Source organism: Sitophilus oryzae, unplaced genomic scaffold (genome assembly GCF_002938485.1).
Source record: "Sitophilus oryzae breed Bouriz unplaced genomic scaffold, Soryzae_2.0 scaffold_771_pilon_pilon, whole genome shotgun sequence".
NCBI lineage: Eukaryota > Metazoa > Arthropoda > Insecta > Coleoptera > Curculionidae > Sitophilus > Sitophilus oryzae.
The window spans coordinates 59,484-86,682 of NW_022147386.1; the positions used below are offsets into that span (position 1 = coordinate 59,484).

Consider the following 27,199-nt stretch of genomic DNA (forward strand, 5'->3'; position numbering starts at 1 on the left):
ATAATGGCCGCAGCTGTCATGGAAATGAGCGATTAAAAAATTATCATAAATAATTTTTTTCAAATGGAAACCCACTTTTTTTATTTGACTAGTAAGACTAAGACTAGTTTTCAATTTGTTACTTTTTGGCTATACATGTTCCTATACCTAAAATAAATTGTTTTTAGTTATTTAAGATTTAGTTTTAAAGCGTATATTTTTCTTGATTATAACCAGTAGCCTATGACTTTAAACGTCTAGTGATGGCCATGCATGGTACAAAGAAAACAAGGTATGATCGATAGCGGCTCCAATTTCGTTAAGTTTGCGCATACCACCTGTGACGTCATACGTCATACAAAAAAATATCCGTATTGTTCAATTGCCACTAATAAAAAAAGACCTAAAATAGGGAAGAATTACGACATAACCCCAAAAGTTATGTCAAATCATGGAGCTTGACATTTGAAAAATTATTTTCACATTTTTTGTGTCATCTGTTTGACAATTTGAAATTGGCGCGCTGTGACGTAGTGACCAACCTGCGCAATATCTTACCTTGTATTCTTTGTATCATGATGGCCATGTCATATTGTGATACTTTGTTCAAAAAGCAGTATGTTATCGATCATCACTTCCAAGCCAACTCTGTATTTTTTTTTCGATCATACGGTATATTATTAATAATATCAACTATTAGATATCACTAAAGAGCGAAAATACCAGATATATTTTTATAAATACACTTTTTAAACTTTTAAGCAGTCAGTATTTATAATATAGGAAATTGAAATAATTCGTTTTCTGACAGATGGAAATAAATTGTCTGACTGTTTGACACTTAATTTCAAAGGAAGCTTGATAAAATCAAGAAAATATATATATGTTTTCAAACTAAATCTTAAATAACTTAAAAACGATTTATTTTAGGTATAGGAACATGTATAGTCAAAATGTAACGAATTGGAAAACCTTTGCACTAGTGAAGTAAAAAAAGTGGGTTTCCATTTAAACAAAATGATTTATGATAATTTTTTAATCGCTCAACTCCATGACAGCTACCGCCATTATTATATGACATTTTGGAACAATTTAAATTTTGAAATAGATAGCCACATGTCTTCTCTTTATGTCACAGTGGCTGTGGTAATCACTAAATTTGACTTTTATGCTATACAAACTTTTTTGATAGGTAGTTTTTTTCGTCCAAAAATTTTAAATATTTCTTTCTCTCAAAAACAGTTAATGTTAGGTATAGAGTGTTTAATATCAAAATTCGTCCGCATTTAACTTTTACAGTATTTGTTTCGAATAGTACCATTGAAAGAATCTATCTACATCTCAACATAGTCTAAAGCAGATGTCGATGTGAATTCTTCATTTCTTATTTTAGCGTACCTTTTAAATTCTTCTTGCGACACCGCCTTCAAATTAAAGTTTTTCGAGCCGATTTTTCTCGGTCTTGAATATTTTTATATCCTTTGTTTCTTCCGAAATTACATCATAATTTGTGCCAAGCGAAAAACGTGTCGCTTTTTTTCGAGTTAGTACTTGATGAAAGACGTTCGTATGTAAGATAATTGAGATAATGGTAATCGAACCAAGATTTTATTAAATGATTACTAATAAGTACCTTAAATGGGGTATGATTACCGTAAAGTGAATTCTTTCTGTTAAAAATGTTGTGATCGTTTACGTGAGGGATACATACGATAGTCAATATTTGCAAGCAAAGTGAAAATTTTGCAACATGAATTTTATTAAATTAGCCCATAATAGTTAGTTATTACAAATTTCTTAATAGCTTAGTAATATATAAGGTGTCTTTTAATATTTTAAGGATACTTGGTTAGGGTTAGCCTACCTGACACGAAAAACAGGCACCTTGAAATTTTGAAGTATTTTTAAAGTTTAATAATATATTTTGTTTTTGTAGTGGCCCGATTTTGATGATTTTAAGCAATTTGTAATTAAATTATTTGATTTTTTAGTATCTCGTTATAAATTAAAAATAAAACTTCCATTCAATTATACGAGGGAACACAAATATAAAATATTTGGTAAAATTTGAACATGATCGGAACAAAGCAAAGGATATAAAAATTATTTCTTCATCTAGGTACGTCTTTACTCGATAGTTTTTTTTTGTGTTTTGATTCATCTCCATAGATTTATTGTTATTGGAGATATTAGCTTTTACAGCAATTTTAGCATTGAAAGCATGCCTCATCAACACACTTATAAAATAGTGTTTATGGTTTATGTAATGTCACTGTCGTTGAAAAGTCATATTATAATAAGATCAAACGAACTTACCTTAAGTGATGTTCGATCTTGATTATATTACTGTTCCGTCGAAGTAAATAAATGTCTTGTAGTACCCCCGCTTCCCGCTCCGGACCACAGATTTGAAGAAAGGTTTACTTCCCCTAGCACGTCACTCTCGGCTCTGACCTTCGGTATCATCCAGTTATTTTAAAGTTGTTGTTGCAAAGGGGTAATGATTAATTTTAAAATTCTATATGTGTATCTATTTTAGAATTATTCATTTATTTATTTTTTATTGAGGATTTATTTACTTCGACGGAACAGTAATATAATCAAGATCGAACATCACTTAAGGTAAGTTCGTTTGATCTTATTATTATATTAATGTTCCGTCTCGTAAATAAATGTCTTGTAGATGTTTAAAGCATAATGCAACAACCAAAGAACTAAAGAAAATTTATTTTAAAACAATAAAGAGCAAAAACTTTGTAACCTATGAACAAAACTTTCCAAAGATAAATTAAATTCTCTTGACATTTTTTTTTTTTGGGAATGCCCAAATCTAACATTTATGAATCTAATACAACTCTTGCAAACTCATCATTGTCAATAACAGGACGGTTGTAAAAATTAGCAAACGTTCTGGAGTCCTTAGACCATCCTGCCGCTAATCTTATGGTATCAAAACTGACCCCAGCCCTTGCTGCCGAAGAAGTTGAAGCATGTCTTGTGCTTTGTGGTTTAAATATTGACATATCCACCCCGCTCTTTTCTAATATGTTTTTGATCCATCGGCTTATAGTAGATATAGAAGCCTTCTTATATGGTCTTTTAAATGTAATAAAAAGTGAATCACAAGAATTTCTCAATTCTTGTGTAAAGCTTAGGTACCTTTTAAGTGTCTCGGCAACACATAATTGAGGATCATTAAAAATGGCAAAATTAAGAGGGGCTGAGATTTATTTGTTGATGAAGTTTTAACACGGTCTGATATTTTTATTAATATTCTGTTAGCTTGGATTGAAATGTTACCAATTTTAATAAGGGCCAATATTTGTAATCGTTGGCCGGTAGCCAACGCCAATAAAACTGCAAGTTTTTTGCTTAAGGTCTCTAGGGGAAGAGTATTAGTTTCAAGTGTCTTTTCTACATGTGAAAAGTACTATTTATGGATCCCAAATATTCTCTACATCTAGCTCTTAGGAGGTCTTTTGACCAAAAATTCCCTTGAAAAAACGCTTGACCCTAAAATCTTGACCTAAGTTCGGCCCCGCAATTTGAGATATGGCGGATCTAAACGAATTGAGGGTCCCATAAGTGGCGCCAGCATTAAAATGTATAGTTAAAAACTCCAGAACATCTTCGACTAATACATTGTATGGATTACTATTCTTGTTCATACAAAACGTCCACCATAAGCGTAGACCCCCACTATACTGTTTTAAGGTCGATTCTGTGATTGAGGCTAAACATATGTCCAAGGCCTCTAAAGGCACTCTTCCCTGTAGTAGCGCTTCCCTGACAACTTCCCGGCTACCAGGGAAAGCTTTTTCCATAATGGGTGGGGGGCTCCGCTAAATGAAAGTAAATTTATATTAGGTTTGAATATTAAGGGCTCTCCTATCAATAGGGATTTAAATATGGGATACCAAGGTTGAGAACACCATCTAGGCACGACAACAATGCCCCCCAGCTTTAGTCTTTTTTAATTTTTGTAATACCCTTAATATTAAAGCAGTGTTGGGGAAATGCGTAAAAGTTCATCTCTCCCCAGTTAAAGGTAAAAGCATCCACCCCTTGAGCCTCTGGGTCTTTAACCCAAGATATGAAAATATTACATTTTGTTAGTGCGACTCGCAAATAAGTCAATTTTTGGGTCGCCAAATTTTTTACGGATTTTAGAAAAAGCATATTTCGATAGAGACCATTCAGTATCACTATGTAACTGCCTGGAAGCCCTATCGGCATGTATATTTTTTACTGAATTAATGTGAAGCAAAATAAATATTTGTTTTTTCTCACAGTAGTGCCATATTTTTCGGGCTAATTTATTTAAATTTGAAAAGCGTACGCTACCAAATCTATTAATAGAAGAGATTGCAGTTGTATTATCAATTCTGCATAGCACAAAACAGTTTGATAGATTTCTGGTAAAACATCTTAATGCAAAGAAAGCTGCTAATAATTCTAGTTCATTAATATGTTTTTCCTTTTCCTGATCTGACCAGAAACCAAAAGTGGTTTTATTCTCACAATGCGCGCCCCAACCAGATTAGAGGCGTCTGAAAAGATTTCTACAGCAAATGTTTCATTGTGAATAGTATTACTAGATAAAGCTATATGTTTTTTCCACCAGTAAAAATCAGACATCAAATGTGGAGAAATATTCATTTTTGCGTCATAATTAAGGTTTGCTCACATAAAGCCCTGCAATTTCTGCCCGAACAATTTAGTACAAAAACTATATTTTATAGCTGGCGCTGCTGAAACCAAATTGCCAACGAATTTTGAGAAAACCCTTATGGTACAAATCCTAGTTTTAGCAAAACGTTCTAGTAGTTTTTGTAACCTAACTTGTTTCTCTTGAGGCAATGAAACAGTCATATTAACAGAATTGTATTGAAAACCAAGAAATTTACAAATTTGGTTGGGAATAAGTGTGCTTTTTTATAATTTATAATAAACCCTAAATGCTCTAGGAAAAATATAGTCTCTTTCGTATTTATGGCGCATTCTTCATGAGTTTTTCCAAGAAGTAAAAAATCATCTATATAGGTAACGAAAGAAAACCACATTTTTTAAGACAAGAGATAACTGGTCGTAAAATCTTCGTAAAAATTAAAGGGGCACAACTCAAACCAAACGGTAAACAGTTAAATTCGTAAATGTCGCCATTAAATTGAAATCTTAGATATTTTTTATATGACTTATGTATAGGCACCAAATAATAGGCGTCTTGTAAATCGATGTTTGTCATAAAGCAGTTTTTTGTAATTAATTGAGTAACAGTTTTGTGATTTTCTAGTTTGAAATGTGAGGTCGCTACAACTTATTAAATGCTTTTAAATTAATAATCAGTCTATAAGATCCATCTGGTTTAGGAACTATAAAAATGTTGATATATATTGATTTTTACAGGGTTTTACTAGAGAGAAAATCCCTTCCAATAACGATTTTTTAATCATCTTATCAATGATGACACATTCCTTCTGTGATCTGATTGGTTCTAAAGGGATAAACCTTTGTAAAGGTTTTTTAACAAGAGGGATTTTAAGACCAGTTATGTATGAAATAACCGTTTTATGAAAACCTAGGATCTTCCATCTATAGGCAAAATGTAGTAGTCTACCACATTTTTTACTAACCTTTAAAGACCGTGACTCTTTTCCGGACTCTAATAATGGCGTCTCCTCTCGACGCTGCCGGTGTGTTGACGATTCTGAGACCGATAATGTGCCCTGGGCCTCTTCGGGCTGCTGCTTGGCCGACTGTATTGTAACGGAGTGCGTTTTTGACTTCTGTGGCCCATCTGCTGCACCCCTCTTGCAAACGGGCGACGGTAGTTTCCCTGTCTCGAAGTAGTGGCTAACATGGAAGCAGATAGCTTATTTCTCTTCACCTTTAGTTGCTCGCCCGACTTCTCCAGCTTTCTTGCAGCTTCAATGGTGTTTTCTAGTTCTTTACCAAACAATAACTCGGAAATCGGAGTATTCTGTAAGGTTTCTTTAAGGTCCTTATTCAAGTTTAGTAGTAAGAGCTCTCTTCTTGACACTGACTCGTGATGAAATACATCACAAAGCAGGCGCAAAACGTCATTAGACATTTCAACCTGTTTAATATTATCCTCCCCCCTTTTTTAACTAAATCAGAGGTAAATCGAACTAAGGCTGAAATGACCGCAGCTATTTGTTCTTTGTATTTCTTTGATAATCTTAGTTTTCTCTTTTAAGGGTGTTATCCTGGACAGCTACCCTAACCTCTGGGTTAATTTTGGGAGGCACAATCTCCTTAAAATTTTCAGGGGGAAGATATTTCTTAATGAGGTCTGTCTTTACCTCCTCCTTCAACCCATTTACCAAAAGCTTTATGTAACGTGGAACTAACTCCTCAAGAATGGGTTCAGAAAAGTTCTTCTCTTGAATCTCGTCTCCTTCAAGAATAGAAATGATGTTTGTTTTTGGCCCTGTGTCTGGTGTTAAGGTATCTGTAAAAACCAATAAAAAACAAGGGAAATTTCCAATTTTTTTTTTTGGATATTTTTTTTCTGCGAAAACTCGAAAAGATAGGTACTTTCGCACCCATTTTTAGGTAATAATATCCAACCACTCTAGGTTTTGCTAGGGAAAAACTCGAAAAAGATAGGCACTTTTCGCACCCATTTTAAGGTAGTATAAGTCACTCTAGACTCATGCTAATTTTAAGACTTTACCACTCTAGGTAAGTACAATCCTAGAGTCACTCTAGACTCAGGCTAACCTTAAAATACTTTACCACTCTAGGTAAGAACAGTTGTTGTACATGTAAACAACTTCAAGCGCATGAACTTATGTCACTCTAGACACAAGTAAAATTTTAACATGCTATGTTAAATATGTGCCACTCAGTACCCCCAGGAATAATATCATTCTTCTGAAAACTATCCTCGATTCGTGGATCATCTTGACTAACAGATAAACTCTCATCTACCTCTTCTCCGTCGCCATAATCAAACTCGCTGTTGCTTCCACCGCTTCCTGTGTATTCACAATCACTAAAAGTAGGCGAATAAGCTGGCGAAGACCAACGACGACTCTTTTGTTTGTGTTCAATCGCATCCAGTCTTCGCATCACTGATTTAAGCATAGATTTAATCTCAGCACCATTCACATCTGTCTTACCCGAACTTCTTGATCTTTTCTTCCCTTCGCCTGGCATTTTTCGCGATAAACAATCGATACGAATGTGAGAAATCTTATTAAAAATAAATTTCTTTTACGCCGCACGTGTGTGGCCCGGCGTGCACAGAAACGAAGACTGGATGATACCGAAGGTCAGAGCCGAGAGTGACGTGCTAGGGGAAGTAGGCTTCTTTCTTTAAAAATCTGTGGTCCGGAGCGGGAAGCGGGGGTACTACAAGACATTTATTTACGAGACGGAACAGTAATATAATTATTGTGTATTAACGTTTACTCTAGTAGAGATGGTTTTAAGTTCGGGTACTTTACACTTTGGCATTAGATAATACTATTTTCATTCTCGACTTAAGACTATTTCCGAACAATAGTGTATTGTTTTATTAAGAGTAGAAATTATACTTTTTTTGACGATGCTGTACATTTGAAGGACCATCGTAAAGCTATACCATCGTAAGCTTTTCCGACGTTACAAGGAGGCACAAAAAGTACATTTTTACTCCGAATAATGAACTATTTTTTTTTAAATTCCAAATAATTTTTTAATCAATTTCAAACATTGCAAATAATACACAGTAATCGAGAAACGATTTGTAAACTCGTTGAATTTGACACCTAATATCAGTTTAATAATATATTTGTGTACTTTTGTGCTTAGGCGTAACAGTGCTTTACTTTTATGCCTATAGCCGTTAGAATGACAAAAATTAATACTTTTGAGACGTTTGAAAAAAAATCCTTTTGATCTGAAGCGAGTGACTTTTTTGCAGAATATATTGGTGACCGATGTGGAAAAATGACACGCCCCGTAGAATTGTTAATGTTATCGGTATCGCTCAGAGTTATTAAGATTTAGCCATTTAGGATAGAACTTTAATTGGAAATAAGTCCTAGTCATTTGGAAATACGATTTAAATACTGTTTTGAATTAAAATCATAAAAATCTGATTTAAATCAAAAAAATCCGATTTAAATTAAAAAAAGCTGATTTTTTTTATTTTTTTTAAAAAATCATGATTTTTTCCAACCCTGATATTTTGTATACATCTGTGTGAATAATAAAATATTTCCTGTCCTAGTACGTTTACATGTATTTATGACTATATATCATCATAAAATTCTTCAAGCCTCCTAGAAAAGACATACGAACCTGTTATTTAATTCGCCATTCAAATAAAGCGCTTCACATATCCATTCCGTTAATCTTTTGTCAATATATTATTTCATCAAAAGGAGCCTTGTCATGAGTACGGTGCCTTTGATAGGCCGCCATAAGGCTTAACTAATTCGTTTAATAAGCTTTTAATTAAGAATGGCTATTCAATGAGATGCGGACATTTTGAGAAAATTAAAATCAACGATAATAATATCATTATGCCTGTAAATGGATTAATAAAAATTTAATTTATGTGTAATATATTAGCCGGCCGTAACCGAGAAAATTAGGAGATTCCTTTACGAGGTTCGTTTAGGGGATTAAAGTCTGAATTTTAATTTAATCTGAATAATACAAAATTAATGGCGATTCTGGAGCCTTTTCAATTATTTATTTATTTTTAATGCAAAATATTTAATAGAAGCCCTGTAGAAAGTACTGACAGGTCTTATATAGATAATTTCGCTAATATATACAAAGAAGTCAAAGCCAAGAGTAATGATATATAAAACAACACCAGATTTCCCTGACAAAGCAGTACAACATGGAGACGCGATATCTGCAAAGCTGTTTACAGCAACACTAGAAGAAATCTTCCGTCAACTGGACGGAACCAACAAAGGATTAAAAATAGATGGAGAATAACTTAACCATATAAGATTCGCTGATGACATAGTTCTAATTGCCAATAGTCCTAAAGAACTACAAGCACAAATTAACGAACTAAATACAGCCGGCAATAAAGTAGGTCTCAAAATGAATTTAGCAAAAAGTAAAGTAATGTACAACAAACTATCACACAAAAAAAGTAGATAGATAGATAGATATTCATTTATTTGTTCCGATTGCAGCTTTCTAAACGGCTCATCCTAAATATATTTCAAATACATCTTTTTTGTAGCAGAAAGATTCTACCTATATCAGTACAATTTCCCCAAATGACCCAGCCATATCTCATTTTAGATTGCACAAAAGCATAATAAGCTGTCAATGCAGCTGTCAATGCCGTGTCTTGATACCCCCTTTGCAACACCATCAACATGCGCTTTCCAATCCAATCTGCTGTCAATGACAACACCAAGCAGAGAAACGTTCTTAGTTGTAATAATTTCATCATTTTTATATTGAAGTGTAAACGCATTCTCTGCTCTGTTACCAAAAGCTACACATTGCGTTTTAGATGTATTCATCGATAAACCCATTCTCACGAAAAATATTCCACCAATATATCACAAGTTCTTTTAATTTTAACTCCCATTAATTCTGCATTCTCTGCATCAAAGATCAGCGTAGTGTCATCGGCATAGAGAGTTGTATGTTCTCTCGCTATATTAGGTAGCTCGTTCGTATAAATTATATACAATCTACCCTGACTGTCATATTCAAAAACCTGCTGGGTTCTATTAACTAAATAAGATTTTATTAGCTCCAACGCCATACTCCGGATGCCATACTTATCCAGAACCCGGCATAGTATTTTATGGTTTACACAATCGAACGCCTTTGATAAATCAATACAAATTGCTACAGTTAGCTTTGTTTATTCAATGAATTTAGTACTTTTGTTAGTACTTGATAAATCGCTCTTACTGACGATTTCCCTTTTCTAAAACCGTTTTGACTATCCGAGATAATGACGCGGCTTTCTAAGAAATCTGATATTCGACTGTAAATTATTCTTTCAAAAATCTTCCCGATGTTTGGAAGTAGAGATATAGGTGGATAATTATGTTCATCGTCGATCTGTCCTTTCTTGAACACAGCTTTAATTAATGAATTCTTTAACTGATCAGGATAAATACCCGTAGAAAAATACAAGTTTGTTATATACGCTATAGGATCCGACATATAATGAGAAATACTCTTAAGGATATGCACAGGTAAGTTGTCATCACCGACAGATTTTGTATAATTTAGTTGATTAATTATCTGAAATATTTCTGGGGAGTTTGTTGGCTATTCTAATAAATAACACAATACTGGAAATAGCAAAAGATATTTGGGAAAACTGATATACAGCTCTGGATCTCTACTACCAGAAATCAATAGAAGAATTAAATAAGCATGGAGTACTTATGGAAGAAACTCAATCATATTCAAATCTAGAATTCAATTTATCTAAAGAAGAAAACATTCGACCAATGTGTACTACCAGTCATAACATATGCATGTGAAACCTGGACACTTAAAGGTTGATTCTCACTATACCTTCCGTTTCTATTCCATATCCGTTCCGTATTTTTTATTTTATTGAAGATATACGTAAGCTTCCGTTCCGTATCAGTTCTATACCTTTAACTTTACAATTTATATCATTACGAAAGTTTTATTTTTAAAATTTGTATCTTTTGAAAAAGGTAATAGATTTAATTAAGAGATGAAAGAATAAATAAATATCAGCAAAATGTTAACAGAGCTGGTACAAATTGTAACGAAAATTTATTTTCGTTGTGCTTGCCTTCGGATTATTTTACTTTTAAACGAGGTTTTCACAGTTTGCAATTATATTACTGTTCCGTCTCGTAAATAAATGTCTTGTAGTACCCCCGCTTCCCGCTCCGGACCACAGATTTTTAAAGAAAGAAGCCTACTTCCCCTAGCACGTCACTCTCGGCTCTGACCTTCGGTATCATCCAGTCTTCGTTTCTGTGCACGCCGGGCCACACACGTGCGGCGTAGAAAATTTATTTTTTAATAATTTCTCATTCGTATCGATTGTTTATCGCGAAAAATGTCAGGCGAAGGGAAGAAAAGATCAAGAAGTTCGGGTAAGACAGATGTGAATGGTGCTGAGATTAAATCTATGCTTAAATCAGTGATGCGAAGACTGGATGCGATTGAACACAAACAAAAGCGTCGTCGTTGGTCTTCGCCAGCTTATTCGCCTACTTTTAGTGATTGTGAATACACAGGAAGCGGTGGAAGCAACAGCGAGTTTGATTATGGCGACGGAGAAGAGGTAGATGAGAGTTTATCTGTTAGTCAAGATGATCCACGAATCGAGGATAGTTTTCAGAAGAATGATATTATTCCTGGGGGTACTGGTAAGGAAAATTTCTTTTTTATGAAATATTGTTATTATTATTGTTTCCTGGTTTTTTTCCCTTGATTTTCTGTGCTTAGAGTGGCACATATTTAACATAGCATGTTAAAATTTTACTTGTGTCTAGAGTGACATAAGTTCATGCGCTTAAAGTTGTTTACATGTACAACAACTGTTCTTACCTAGAGTGGTAAAGTATTTTAAGGTTAGCCTGAGTCTAGAGTGACTCTAGGATTGTACTTACCTAGAGTGGTAAAGTCTTAAAATTAGCATGAGTCTAGAGTGACTTATACTACCTTAAAATGGGTGCGAAAAGTACCTATCTTTTTCGAGTTTTTCCCTAGCAAAACCTAGAGTGGTTGGATATTATATTTCCTTGTTTTTATTGGTTTTTACAGATACCTTAACACCAGACACAGGGCCAAAAACAAACATCATTTCTATTCTTGAAGGAGACGAGATTCAAGAGAAGAACTTTTCTGAACCCATTCTTGAGGAGTTAGTTCCACGTTACATAAAGCTTTTGGTAAATGGGTTGAAGGAGGAGGTAAAGACAGACCTCATTAAGAAATATCTCCCCCCTGAAAATTTTAAGGAGATTGTGCCTCCCAAAATTAACCCAGAGGTTAGGGTAGCTGTCCAGGATAACACCCTTAAAAGAGACACAAGATTATCAAAAATACAAGAACAAATAGCTGCGGTCATTTCAGCCTTAGTTCGATTTACCTCTGATTTAGTTAAAAAAGGGGGGGAGGATAATATTAAACAGGTTGAAATGTCTAATGACGTTTTGCGCCTGCTTTGTGATGTATTTCATCACGAGTCAGTGTCAAGAAGAGAGCTCTTACTACTAAACTTGAATAAGGACCTTAAAGAAACCTTACAGAATACTCCGATTTCCGAGTTATTGTTTGGTAAAGAACTAGAAAACACCATTGAAGCTGCAAGAAAGCTGGAGAAGTCGGGCGAGCAACTAAAGGTGAAGAGAAATAAGCTATCTGCTTCCATGTTAGCCACTACTTCGAGACAGGGAAACTACCGTCGCCCGTTTGCAAGAGGGGTGCAGCAGATGGGCCACAGAAGTCAAAAACGCACTCCATTACAAAACAGTCGGCCAAGCAGCAACCCGAAGAGGCCCAGGGCACATTATCGGTCTCAGAATCGTCAACACACCGGCAGCGTCGAGAGGAGACGCCATTATTAGAGTCCGGACAAGAGTCACGGTCTTTAAAGGTTAGTAAAAAATGTGGTAGACTACTACATTTTGCCTATAGATGGAAGATCCTAGGTTTTCATAAAACGGTTATTTCATACATAACTGGTCTTAAAATCCCTCTTGTTAAAAAACCTTTACAAAGGTTTATCCCTTTAGAACCAATCAGATCACAGAAGGAATGTGTCATCATTGATAAGATGATTAAAAAATCGTTATTGGAAGGGATTTTCTCTCTAGTAAAACCCTGTAAAAATCAATATATATCGAACGTTTTTATAGTTCCTAAACCAGATGGATCTTATAGACTGATTATTAATTTAAAAGCATTTAATAAGTTTGTAGCGACCTCACATTTCAAACTAGAAAATCACAAAACTGTTACTCAATTAATTACACAAAACTGCTTTATGACAAACATCGATTTACAAGACGCCTATTATTTGGTGCCTATACATAAGTCATATAAAAAATATCTAAGATTTCAATTTAATGGCGACATTTACGAATTTAACTGTTTACCGTTTGGTTTGAGTTGTGCCCCTTTAATTTTTACGAAGATTTTACGACCAGTTATCTCTTGTCTTAGAAAATGTGGTTTTCTTTCCGTTACCTATATAGATGATTTTTTACTTCTTGGAAAAACTCATGAAGAATGCGCCATAAATACGAAAGAGACTATATTTTTCCTAGAGCATTTAGGGTTTATTATAAATTATAAAAAAAGCACACTTATTCCCAACCAAATTTGTAAATTTCTTGGTTTTCAATACAATTCTGTTAATATGACTGTTTCATTGCCTCAAGAGAAACAAGTTAGGTTACAAAAACTACTAGAACGTTTTGCTAAAACTAGGATTTGTACCATAAGGGTTTTCTCAAAATTCGTTGGCAATTTGGTTTCAGCAGCGCCAGCTATAAAATATAGTTTTTTGTACACTAAATTGTTCGAACGAGAGAAGATTAGGGCTTTATGTCGAGCAAATAACAATTATGACGCAAAAATGAATATTTCTCCACATTTGATGTCTGATTTTTACTGGTGGAAAAAACATATAGCTTTATCTAGTAATACTATTCACAATGAAACATTTGCTGTAGAAATCTTTTCAGACGCCTCTAAATCTGGTTGGGGCGCGCATTGTGAGAATAAAACCACTTTTGGTTTCTGGTCAGATCAGGAAAAGAAAAAACATATTAATGAACTAGAATTATTAGCAGCTTTCTTTGCATTAAGATGTTTTACCAGAAATCTATCAAACTGTTTTGTGCTATGCAGAATTGATAATACAACTGCAATCTCTTCTATTAATAGATTTGGTAGCGTACGCTTTTCAAATTTAAATAAATTAGCCCGAAAAATATGGCACTACTGTGAGAAAAAACAAATATTTATTTTTGCGTCATACATTAATTCAGTAAAAAATATACATGCCGATAGGGCTTCCAGGCAGTTACATAGTGATACTGAATGGTCTCTATCGAAATATGCTTTTTCTAAAATCCGTAAAAAATTTGGCGACCCAAAAATTGACTTATTTGCGAGTCGCACTAACAAAAAATGTAATATTTTCATATCTTGGGTTAAAGACCCAGAGGCTCAGGGGGTGGATGCTTTTACCTTTAACTGGGGAGAGATGAACTTTTACGCATTTCCCCCTTTTTCTTTAATATTAAGGGTATTACAAAAAATTAAAAAAGACAAAGCTGAGGGCATTGTTGTCGTGCCTAGATGGTGTTCTCAACCTTGGTATCCCATATTTAAATCCCTATTGATAGGAGAGCCCTTAATATTCAAACCTAATATAAATTTACTTTCATTTAGCGGAGCCCCCCACCCATTATGGAAAAAGCTTTCCCTGGTAGCCGGGAGGTTGTCAGGGAAGCGCTACTACAGGGAAGAGTGCCTTTAGAGGCCTTGGACATATGTTTAGCCTCAATCACAGAATCGACCTTAAAACAGTATAGTGGGGGTCTACGCTTATGGTGGACGTTTTGTATGAACAAGAATAGTAATCCATACAATGTATTAGTCGAAGATGTTCTGGAGTTTTTAACTATACATTTTAATGCTGGCGCCACTTATGGGACCCTCAATTCGTTTAGATCCGCCATATCTCAAATTGCGGGGCCGAACTTAGGTCAAGATTTTAGGGTCAAGCGTTTTTTCAAGGGAATTTTTGGTCAAAGACCACCTAAGGCTAGATATGAGAATATTTGGGATCCGCAAATAGTACTTTCCTATGTAAAGACACTTGAAACTAATACTCTTCCCCTAGAGACCTTAAGCAAAAAACTTGCAGTTTTATTGGCGTTGGCTACCGGCCAACGATTACAAATATTGGCCCTTATTAAAATTGGTAACATTTCAATCCAAGCTAACAGAATATTAATAAAAATATCAGACCGTGTTAAAACTTCATCAATAAATAAATCTCAGCCCCTCTTAATTTTGCCATTTTTTAATGATCCTCAATTATGTGTTGCCGAGACACTTAAAAGGTACCTAAGCTTTACACAAGAATTGAGAAATTCTTGTGATTCACTTTTTATCACATTTAAAAGACCATATAAGAAGGCTTCTACATCTACTATAAGCCGATGGATCAAAAACATATTAGAAAAGAGCGGGGTGGATATGTCAATATTTAAACCACAAAGCACAAGACATGCTTCAACTTCTTCGGCAGCAAGGGCTGGGGTCAGTTTTGATACCATAAGATTAGCGGCAGGATGGTCTAAGGACTCCAGAACGTTTGCTAATTTTTACAACCGTCCTGTTATTGACAATGATGAGTTTGCAAGAGTTGTATTAGATTCATAAATGTTAGATTTAGGCATTCCAAAAAAAAAAAAAAAAAATGTCAAGAAATTTAATTTATCTTTGGAAAGTTTTGTTCATAGGTTACAAAGTTTTTGCTCTTTATTTGTTTTAAGAAATAAATTTTCTTTAGTTCTTTGGTTGTTGCATTATGCTTTAAACATCTACAAGACATTTATTTACGAGACGGAACAGTAATATAATAATAAGATCAAACGAACTTACCTTAAGTGATGTTCGATCTTGATTATATTACTGTTCCGTCGAAGTAAATAAATCCCTCCCTACCCAATAAAAAATAAATAAATGAATAATTAAAATAGATACACATATAGAATTTTAAAATTAATCATTACCCTTTTGCAACAACAACTTTAAAATAACTGGATGATACCGAAGGTCAGAGCCGAGAGTGACGTGCTAGGGGAAGTAGGCTTCTTTCTTTAAAAATCTGTGGTCCGGAGCGGGAAGCGGGGGTACTACAAGACATTTATTTACTTCGACGGAACAGTAATATAATCAAGATCGAACATCACTTAAGGTAAGTTCGTTTGATCTTATTATTTTACTCGCATTGACACTCGGCCTTCCGGTACCATACTTTTTCCCCGTTGGATGTTGTGCGTCGGATACTAGAATTAGATAAACGTTCAATTCGTTAATCAATTGTTTATAATAATTATCGTATATATAATTTAATATTATATTTATTATTATTATGTTAATATATAATTAGTATATATATTATTGATCGATTAATTTAAAATATATTTTTTATCGTTCTTTAATAATTCTCAGTGGTACTTAGCAAAGTTGAACTTATTATTTGGATTTTAATATGTTTTTGTTCAACGATTATAAATTAAGTTGCTCTTTTCATGGATCGTGCCATCCATCACGAGAATCCATGGAGTACCAAATTACACCAAATGGTACGGTGTACAAAATATTGCAGACTGTAAAACACCGTAGATTGTTTTAGGCAATTCATAATACAATAGTTGCAATTTTTGGTTGCCTACCTACTGTTTGAGATTCATTTGTTTATTTTTTTAACAGAGGTTAAGTGAATTTTCCTTGTTATCAGTGCTAATTGATTAAGATGCAATTGTTTCCTTAATTTTTAAGGTATGTAAGGAGTCGTTAAGTATTATTTTTATTAGTAGTTGAAATTTTATCGAGAATTAGTTTAACAACGCATGACTATTTTTAATTCGATCTGATATGTCAAGATTTTCGGGAGAAGGGGTATGGTTTGGTTTGGAGAAACTAAAAATTTTAAAATTTTGCCTTCTTCTCTTCTCATCTCTGCTCTGGGCATTTGGCCATTAGTCCAATCTGTTTGAGATTTTTTATTTTTTTTCTTCAAGACTGCACGCTGAAGGTACGATTTTAGATAATTTTACTACGGTTCTATTTAACAATTTATTTTCAGCAATTATTTGATTTTGATGCCTTTCGGCTTTTGTATTTTAAAATTGATCAATTTTAAATTTTAATTTTAAAGCTAGCTTTAATTTTTATTCTTATTAGTAGTAATTAGATTTTATTTAAATATTGTTAAGGTAAATAACTATACCTTTGATCTAAATTTTAATTTACTGTCATTGTACATTTTATTGGCCACAACAGACAGTCGACTTGGTACTGTTGAACACTACCACATAACTGGGTACTTAACCATTATTTCGAATACCATACTGCTGTTTGTTATCTTATAGGAAGATACGAGAATTGATCCTCCCCATAAGTAGCTCACGCACTGAGACTGGTGGAGTCTCACAAGCTCTCCAACGTTAGCCGAACAGTTACGCTACCCACCAGCGGACGAGTGCAGCGAAAAGGGTGAGGCCTTTCTCCCAACCAACGAACCAACCGAAGCAGATGAAAATTTAAGTATCCCAGTTATATTGTATCTAACCTTATATAGTCAAGACTGTCACAGCCAGCCAATTGTATTAGTATAAGTTAGAATATAGGTAGTATTTAAAAAAAAAAGATCTTGTTTTATTTAATTCCAAAGCATACTTCTAAATTCATGAACATCCAGAATTTTGTGGGTTATAAAATGTAAGAACTTGACAACGCTGTTTCCGATACGCTTCAGGCCGTCCGTCAAAAAAATGTATGGAAGGAAAGGATATGAAACGGAAGGGAAACGGAACGGATAGTGTGCATTGTCCTATTCATTTACATGATATAATATTTTATGTAAATGGAAGGGAAACGAAAGGGAGCTGATATGGAAGGTATAGTGAGAATCAATCTTAAAACGGACATTATAAGGGACTGCAAGTCGCACAATGCTCAATAAAACGAAATATGCTGGGAATAACCAAAAAAAGACCGTACAAGAATAGAGTGGATATGACAAAAAACCCAGGTAATAGATGTCATCCACAGAATCAAATCCCTCAAGTAGCAATGGGCAGGACACCTGGCAAGCAGGACGGACAACAGATGGACCACAAAAATTACAGCATGGTATCCACGGGGGATTAAGTGACCTAGAAGAACGCCAAACCTGAGATGTGAGATGAGGTCCTGATATTAGCATAGTAGAAGGAAACTTTTCCTCAACAATGATATTAGGAAATTAGCGGCGATAACTTGAGCCGCATAGCCAGCAACAGACAACAATGGGCCTAACTACAAAGAGAGAAAAATACAAATATGTGAGGGAGGCTACACCATAATCTCTGGATAAAATCTTCTCAGGAAAAGCAAAAGAAAATTTAAGTTAAAACAATATGCTGCTTTTTAAATCTTATTATAGTGGATTTTTATAGAATTTTACTATCAATTTTCTGGGGCATAAATCAGATTAGAAGGGTATTGTTTTTGAAGTACTTAATCTCAAAAACTATTTCTTTTGAAATAATACAGTTTTTAATAGGTTAAATAAAGTTTTGAATAGGTTGTGCGATATCTAGGACTGAATCGTTATGGGATAAGTTGAGGGGTGAAAAATGCGACAGTATTATTAGATACATAACTTCGTATTGCCTCTTTTTATTTAATGCTTTGCTCAATTTCAAGCTCTACCCTTTTGCCCTACTCTGTAGGAATTTGATCAATACAAAAAACTGACCAATGTACAATTTGTAATACAAAAAACTTACAAATGTACTCAACAAATTTACTCTACGGGGGATTGTCACATAGCAGGCTCACTATGGCAGTATGATTGATTTGGTGTTACTGAACGTGTGGACACATTGTCAGAGAAACTGATCAGTATATTCATACATTCAGTAAAAGTGAGAGTTACCTCCACATTTGTTCATTTTGAGTGAACAATGAATACAAACTGAAATGTGAGAAAGTATAATGAGGAAATATTAATGAAACTGGCTTCCAAGACTAGTTCTTTCAATATAGTTTCACTACATGGCATCACATTTTAGGGTTTCCAATTTTCGGGATCGGGATCCCGTTTTGAAATCCCGTGATAAGAACTTATAATCTCGGGATTGTGTATCAGAATGAGAATATAAATGTAACAATATAAAAGTAACAATATAAAAGTGCATTCCGATAATTTATATAATATCTTAAATATTAAATTTTTAGTTGTAAATCAAAAATTCTTATTTTTTTCCGATCAAAGTGTAGTTCTCAGGAAATGCTTATTTAGATAAAGGGAAAAACATTTTAGGTGCCATTTTACTAATTTTACAGGAGAGCTCTGGACGGCTGGTGGTTCCACTTCTTTGCCTGATGTATGTATGAAGAAATAATGTAATATCCCAGCTATAAATGATGTAAATAAGAAGATCTGTGTAAAATACACGACTGTTTATCGTTAAAGACTTGTAGTTGTAACAGGCCATGGGAATTGTTAATAAATTTGTAATAACAAATGAGTGTGTACTAGCATTTAGTTAAGATCGGTAAATTGCTTATACTAACGCAAAAATAATAGAATGTACTTGTTAAATTGTAATTCATTGTTGCAATCTTTCCGCGCAGTTAGAACAACGCCATCGCATAAACATTTTCTTGTCTTTCAACTTAATTTATTGACTTAGCTTGATGGATGTCGATTTAATAGTTGTTTCTGTTTTATTTTGTTCTAGTAGGTGAATAGGGTATGAGCTCAGGGACGATAATGTATTATAGAAGCATGTTTACGTAAAGCCATACATGTCAATACATCGCATTGATCCAATATAAACAACATGAAGGCACTCCCTTTCTCTCTCCCACTCTAATATTTCAGTAAGATAGCGGAGTTCCAAACCTAATTTATTTAAAAATTAACTTCCAGTATAATCTTTTGTTTCGTGAATTTTTTCGATATTTTCATAGTCAATCTGCTATTCGGGAGGAAACCAATAAAAAAAACGGTTGTGCTGTTTTGGAGTTATAAATGTTGTACTTATAAAGCCTCGTACTCACTATGCGCTGATGCGATTCGATAATGCGTCGATTTGATGCACCAATGCGGCGTGTTTTGCGGTTGTTCGTCGGTATGTCGGTTTTTCGGAGAACCATCAAAAGAAATATCATGAACACAATGGACGAATTTCCAAACGAACTAACGAATTGTGTCGACAAACCGCACCATACTCACTACGCGCGCATCGGTGCATGGACACATGAGTACTGAGTATTACTGAGTATGAGGCTCAACCCTAAATTATGAATATTTTTTTATATCACTTATATTTAAAGATTTATAAGTTTTTATCTATGGGTACTATAATTCAGAAATAAAATCATATGAATATGCCAGGTTTCGGCTTTCAAAATTCAGATTGACAAAGTGGAGTTTTTGCATTGTTTACATTTGTAAGTTTCATCTCACATTTTTTTTTGCTTGAACCTTGTAGGAATTTAGCTTTACCAACGTAAAATTTGTGTCGTGGTCGTGGAATTTGCAACAAAAATAGAAACAAAAAAAAATAGTTATTTGATCCTATTTTGTACAGAACCTATATGAACAGTAAAATAAAACACTAATTCACCCTGACTTTGTTTCCTTCAATCATATTAGCATCATCCAGCAAATGATGAAGACTTGTAGAAGAATGTTTAGGAGGGGGGTTGATCACCGCGACCTTACAGATTTATTGTGGTCCCTTTTTCTTAAGTTATAACGAGTTCTAACTCTTTATACAGTCTCAAGGACTTTGACAAAGAAACCAGTATTTGAGACGGTTCTACAGAGGCCAGCTCTAAATCTCTGACATGGTACTCAGTGTGGGTGTTCCTGAATTGTTTTCCCATTTCCCCACAGAATCTTCATTTTTTTCCAATAACAAGGCCGTGCTCTCCTGGAAACACTGCGACCTCTGAGGCCTGTTATTGTTTTGTTCCTTTTCTTGTATCTGTACCCATTCTCCTATCCAACCTCCTCTATATTCAAAACCTGTACCAACTTGTGCAGGTTCTTGATAGGATGGAAGAATAGTTCTTCTGGTTCTAGCCTGGCTTTCCCAAATAAAAAACGTCGCTTGCGATCCAAAGCAAGTGACATATTATGCTGTCCGTTGTTTCAGGATCTTTATCACCGAGTCTACAGCAAAGACTTCTTTGATACAGGTTGAGCTTGTTCGGGTAATACTTGACAGCCATATGTCCTGTCAAAAGACCTGTTATGTAAACCACAATTTACTCCTGCTAAGCAGTAGCAGTTCTTTGGGGTTTTAGAACTGGAGTCATTGGAAAAGAAGACCTTGCTATGCCTGTGCCCTGTCTGTTTCTTCAGTGGACATTGTGCTTTTCCTTGATTCAGAGTTTTAGTGCATTACAGGCCATACATTTGGGTATTGCCAGTACTGGCTCTGGACAAAGATAGGACGCCGATGATCCTTGCTCCACAGAATCAGCATTTACACCGTGTCTTATCCTGGCTGTTAGAAACTCAATCCTTGACAATCCAAAATTGTTCTTTCTTAAATCAGAAGCAATCTTTTTGTTTTTCTCGGTAGTAGGATTCTGAGAAACTTTATTAAATGTCTATAGACCGTTGGGAGGTTCCATTCCAGGTTACAGACCAGGTTCTTCTCCAGGTTCTTAAGTTCCCTTTTCAGTTGGCTCCCGCTTGGAAAGCAGAACAGTTCTGATTTAATTTATTCAGCTCCTCACTGGGTATTCTTTGACCAACTTCAGATTGTGTTTACTGAGTTGATCGCTTTTGATGCTGCTTGACGATCGGATAAGATGGCTATTTCCTGTTTCCAATAGTTCCTATCTCTAAAATGATGAATGTGAAAAAGTGAATGTCACTTTTGGAAAACCATCTGCTGATTCAGTTTTAAAAAGTAAGAGTGTTTTGCTAGGGTAAAAAAATAAGATTAAATGTAATTAACAAATAAAAGGCAATTAACCAGCTTTTAAGTAGATATACATTGCAGTCAGGTATTATAGAATTATTCAAATTATTATTAATAAAATATTTAGTTTATTTATGTATGCTTTATTTATTCCTCTGCAATATTAGAACTTTCTTATTAGTACGTATGTTATATTCCCTAAAATGTAATAGTACAAGTTTTATTAAATTTCAAGATAAGGAAATGGGAATAGATATTTTATTGATTTTGTCAATATGCAGTGTTTATTTTGTTTCTTTAAATATTTTTGTTTTAATACACAACCTACAGTAGTTTTTAAGTAAGAATAACGATTAGGATTTTTTGAGTATGGGGTATACCACAGTTTTTTTCCTTAATATTTTGTAGTGTCTTGTCCCTTTCAAAATGTTAAATCTGTACCAAACTTATTTCTTTTATAAAAATAAAATAAACTACTTTGAAATTAAATGATATTTCTGTCAATCCCCGTCAAGGATTTTTGTCGTTGGACACGTTGGACAGACTATATATGTAATACTCTATTTATATGATGTCAATAGTTTTGAATTCTTTTTAAAACTTCTTTGATGTTACAAATGTCAAGGCGCAACTTTAACCTTGTTTTTTTCGCAAAGCTCTCTCCTTGGGAAAGTATTTTTCTCTCTGGTATCGTTTCAGCCTAATCTCGCACATGGCTCAGAAAGAGTTGGGAGTTATCTAAATAACGGTCGTATATTTAAATTTAATGTGCATTTTAATGCACAGAATTCATTTAAGGAAACTATCGGCGTCAATACATCCCTGATACAGTATCTGTTGAGTGGTGTGCGGTGGCTGTCAGATAGATTTTGCAGACAACGATTTTTTTTTTTCTCATGTATTCGTCGGATATTTATAGTTTTAATGTGTGTTGGTTGTTGGAATTTATAAAATATATTGTTTTCAATGTATTTTATAAGTTCTAAATTTGGACCGGGTGACCAATTAGGAATGGATGCCGGCTGTGTCTTAGTAAAGTAATTACACAGCGGGGGTTCATTAATAAACAGATTAATCTAAAGCAAAACATGTTTCTAGACTAAAATACGACTACAATGTTGCTCAAAAATTGAATAATATAGGGGTTATTTATTTAAAATATGAAATTTACTCATTTATATATTATCAATTATTCCATTTGGTTTATACAATGTATTTTTAGTATGTATACCCATTAAGATATAAATAAAAGAAATACGACGACTGTCTTTTTTTTGAGGTTCAAGTTAACGTCTCCTTTCTTCTGCAATGGCTAAACTGGACGGGATCTACTTGTTTACGCGGAATCGAACCGCGGTCTCGGCCATATCATGGTCAATGGCCTACCGACTTAGGAAGTGTCTAAATTAACTCTTACTCACGAGACATCCGATCTCATCCGGCCTTGAACCGGCGTGAATGAGCAGTGTGTCAATAGATTTTACACATTTCCCTTTTGGACAACAGCACGATGCAAAGTTTCGAACCGGTCACCCGTCCATCCACTAGCATCGCCTTACGTCGCTTAACTTCGGTGTTCTAATGGGAACCGGTGTTTCGACATAACTGGGCCACAGCCGTTGCCCATTGACTGTCTTTTATATTTTGCATATAGAACATAGGCGTCTGTCAATATATCAGATGTCAAAATTCACTGTCATCTTTAGCTAACTTAACGCGAAAGTTTTAAACCACTTCTTTTGCAGCTTTGGCATAATGAAACACTAATTCACTACAATACGCAAAACACTTTATTTTTGCACTGGACGTTTCGCTAACCATGTTAGCAACATCAACAAATGATTAAAACTATAGCAATTTTGAGTTTTAATAATCTGCTGTGCTTTAACACCAGTTCCTTCCTCCACTGTAATACAGCTGTACCTAAACTTGTCTCAACAACAAACAATGTTGTCTCAGTAGAATACTTGCCGAGTTGGTTTCTGTTTTAGGCAATGAAGCACCACATTTGTCGACAATTTCTCGTTGGTATATACAATTTATACGGCATCTGTTGACGGAAGAATAGAAAGCAATTAGCCAATTGGTGTAAAAAACTCCTATACCGGTTTATCGCAGGAAACTCAAAAAATATATGCTAGGGGTGATAAATCCTGGATTTACTCTTAAGAACCCGAAAAGGGTGGTTTGGGTGTTCCGAGATGAACCAAAACCGAAGAAAGTTATCTGATCTCAAGTTTTTCCAAAAAGATGGTGGCCGTCATGAAGCCGGTCATGTAACAAAACAACAATTCCTCTATAAGATCAAAGAACCGTTATTGCTGATTGGTACTTACATATCTATTTATTTGCCGGAAGTAATTGCTGAGTTTCGAAAAGCCAACACTCAACGACGAATGATCCTTCACTAAGATAATGTACGTTTCCACACAGCTCAAAAAACGAGTTTTTAAAGCAAGAAAACATTGAATTGTTGGATCATCCCCCATGCAGTCCCGACCTAAGCTCTAACGACTTTTTAAAAGTACCAACAAGCGAGTAAAATATAACTGTTTTAAGAATTGCTACCAACTGATGCAAAAATGCATCCGAAAATGCATTTTTATTCGTAGAGAATACTTCGAAAAACAATAGTTTGAAAATTATCTACTGTTTCTTTCCACCTCTAAGGATATCGCAAAATATAAAAGACAACCTTCGTATATTTACCAGGATTGCGGACTAATTAAGTAAAATTCGTTGTTTCTTTTTCATTCAATTAAAGACTTATTGGTTATTTTAATGCATCCAAATCAGATTGAAACAAGTTTATATCTTGATTAAATATCTCCATCGTCAGATTACGACGATACTGATCTAAAAAATCAAGGTGATAACGAGGTGACTCTATTAAACAACCAGTCAATTTAACGCACTTTTTTTAAGTTGTGTATAAATTCATAGGTGTGTTTTCAATTATTTTGTTTTCTTTTTATTGATCCTGAGATGATTGAGATATCATCCTACATAAAAAGTTTTTACATTAGTGGAGCTTGGTTGGATGTAAATAGAGTCGTAAAACGAACAGGATAGATATGTAAAATAAATTATACGAGGTGAAGAATTAAGAAGTTACTATTCGGGAATACCTCTAAGCTTTATTCAAAGCCTCGAAATTAGTGAAATAAATTAGCAGTTTCAGGCAGAAGTTTGTTCTCTAATTTCAATGTACGCATTCAGAACGTCAAAGGTAATTTTCAATGTCCTATTTAATAAATGCATTGAAGAAGAAATAACCCCATCACAGTGGAACAACACAACCATCATTATTATACACAAGAAAGGTGACGTTACAGATCTTAAAAACTATAGGCCAATCAGCCTTCTTGGCCACGTATACAAATTATTTACTAAAATACTCACCCAGCGTTTGACAAATAAAATAGACTTTTTTCTTTCGAGAGAACAAGCAGGTTTCCGATCAGGTTACGGAACAAATGACCATCTTCTGACAGTCAAGGTCCTTATCGAGAAATGCATTGAGTATAATAGACCACTAATGCTTGTCTTCGTGGTTTTTGAGAAGGCCTTCGATTCAGTAGACCAGTGGAAGCTTCTAGAAACACTAAGTGAGAGTCGCATCGATCATCGATACTCCTCAATCATAAGACATATACCTATATGATAATGCCACGGCAAACGTCAGAATATCGACAAATCGATGCACAGACAAATTCAATATCGATCGAGGGGTAAGACAAGGCGACACAGTCTCCCCTAAACTATTCGTTGCTGTGCTAGAAAGTATGTTAAAAATGATAAACTGGGGGGATACAACAGGAATTAACATCGATGGCAAATTGATAAATCATCTCTGTTTTGCAGATGATATTATTTTAATAACAGGCAACATACAGGAGACACAGAATATGCTGGATATGCTGAATGATGCTTCGGAAAAAGTCGGTTTGATACACATGACAATACATGACAAACATAGTACTGAGTGGAAATTTAAACATTAATAACATACCTTTGGAACAAGTGCATATATATTAAGGTGACCAACTGTACTCATTTACTGAGTTCTGTACTCTTTTTTCGCGAACCGTACTCTTTTCAAATCCTGTACTCTGAAAGTACTCATTTGTGTAATTTTATACTCATTTGTATTTCTAAAACATTTTTAATTCAATCGGTTTACAGTACGTGTAGCAAGTTTGAAAGAATTTTGTAAAGAGGCTGGTGCTTGTTCAGTAGGTTCGTAACAGTAGGTACCTACTTATACTCAAATATGCCTCAGTACTACATAGAATAAATGTACATACCTCTCTGTTTTTCCTCGTAATTCAGCACCAATAAATTGGGAATTTGTATTTATAAAAGCAGCCAACATAAAAACATCGACAAATAATAACTGCACAAAAAGCATAAAAAACTCCTTCAATCAACGCTAAAAGCAACAAAAATGTCTTAGTACGCCACCTAAATACGTACATAAAAGGTACACGTCTGCTGCTGCTGACCATCGCGCGTCGACGAGAACAGCGGGTGACGTCAGACCAACAGAATATCGTTTCAATTCACGAGGCGTCGTTTGCGTTATCCATAGTATTTTAATGGTCCGTTTTATAAAATTGAGGTACTGCTTTCAAGAAAAAAGTTTTTTTAATATAAATATTCTTTTTTGATTAAAAACTTGAATCATACAGTTTCTGGCGAAAAAATAAAATATATGCATCTTCCTCATTCAAGATTTAATGATGGATTTTTACCACTAATTCTAAAGAATAAACTAACACTGGAAGTTTAATCCCGGAATAAAAATTAATTTTTAAAAGAAGTTTGTCTTTGAAGAAATGCGAAAGGTAAATTTATATTTTAATGAAGAAAAACTGAAGAAATGGAACGATGTGAAAATAGAACTTGACAAAAGATAGGTAGAAATCTTTCGGCATTTTAAGTAAATTTCCATAAAAATTTAAAAGTTTTAATAAATTTCCTTATATTGTTCAGGTACTATATAATGCTGCCGTTGAAAATTATTTTCACTGGGAACTGAATTAATTCGGATGTTAAGCTACATTAGACAAACATCCTCATTTAGGAAAAAAAATCCTTAAAAAAAAAAAAAAACATGTTTTTTAAAAGAAAATAAAAGTTTTTATCGTTTTTCTTCTCTTTTTTCACCTATGAAATATTACAAAGTGTACTCTTTTTGAACAAAAAATAGTTGGTCACCTTATATATATATATATATATATATATATATATATATATATATATATATATATATATATATATATATATATATATATATATATATATATATACTCTCTTTTAGGAGCATGAATCCCGGTATTAGAAAGGATAATCAGACCCACGAATTCTACGAAGAATAGGTTTGTCGTGGGCGGCATTCAGTAAACTAAAACTTATACTGAGATCTGACATTCCCATATGTTTAAGAAGAAAGATCTTTAACCAGTATGTCTTGCCTGTCCTCACGTATGGAGCTGAAACGCTTACTTTGACAAAAAAGAACACATAGAATACAGGTCATGCAA

At 34.2% G+C, this 27,199-nt stretch overlaps 2 protein-coding genes across 2 annotated transcripts in view; one reads left to right on the plus strand and one right to left on the minus strand.

Moving 5' to 3' along the window:
- LOC115888504 (thrombospondin type-1 domain-containing protein 4-like) overlaps window positions 1-27,199 on the minus strand; it is a 194,842-nt gene that overhangs the window by 17,901 nt on the left and 149,742 nt on the right. The gene's annotated exons all lie outside the window — the stretch shown is intronic.
- On the plus strand, window positions 10,928-15,413 carry LOC115888501. The gene is made up of 3 exons (XM_030908252.1): window positions 10,928-11,339; window positions 11,737-12,571; window positions 14,377-15,413. Exons 1-2 carry the CDS (start codon window positions 11,027-11,029, stop codon window positions 12,540-12,542), a joined length of 1,119 nt encoding a protein of 372 aa, XP_030764112.1. The 5' UTR covers window positions 10,928-11,026; the 3' UTR covers window positions 12,543-12,571; window positions 14,377-15,413.

What these genes read in the sequence shown, in the direction of transcription:
- LOC115888501 (XM_030908252.1), top strand. Translation starts at nt 11,027, where the DNA reads ATGTCAGGCGAAGGGAAGAAAAGATCAAGAAGTTCGGGTAAGACAGAT. An exon ending in TATTATTCCTGGGGGTACTG is followed by an intron (nt 11,340 to 11,736) that starts GTAAGGAAAATT and finishes TGGTTTTTACAG; the next exon opens with ATACCTTAACACCAGACACA.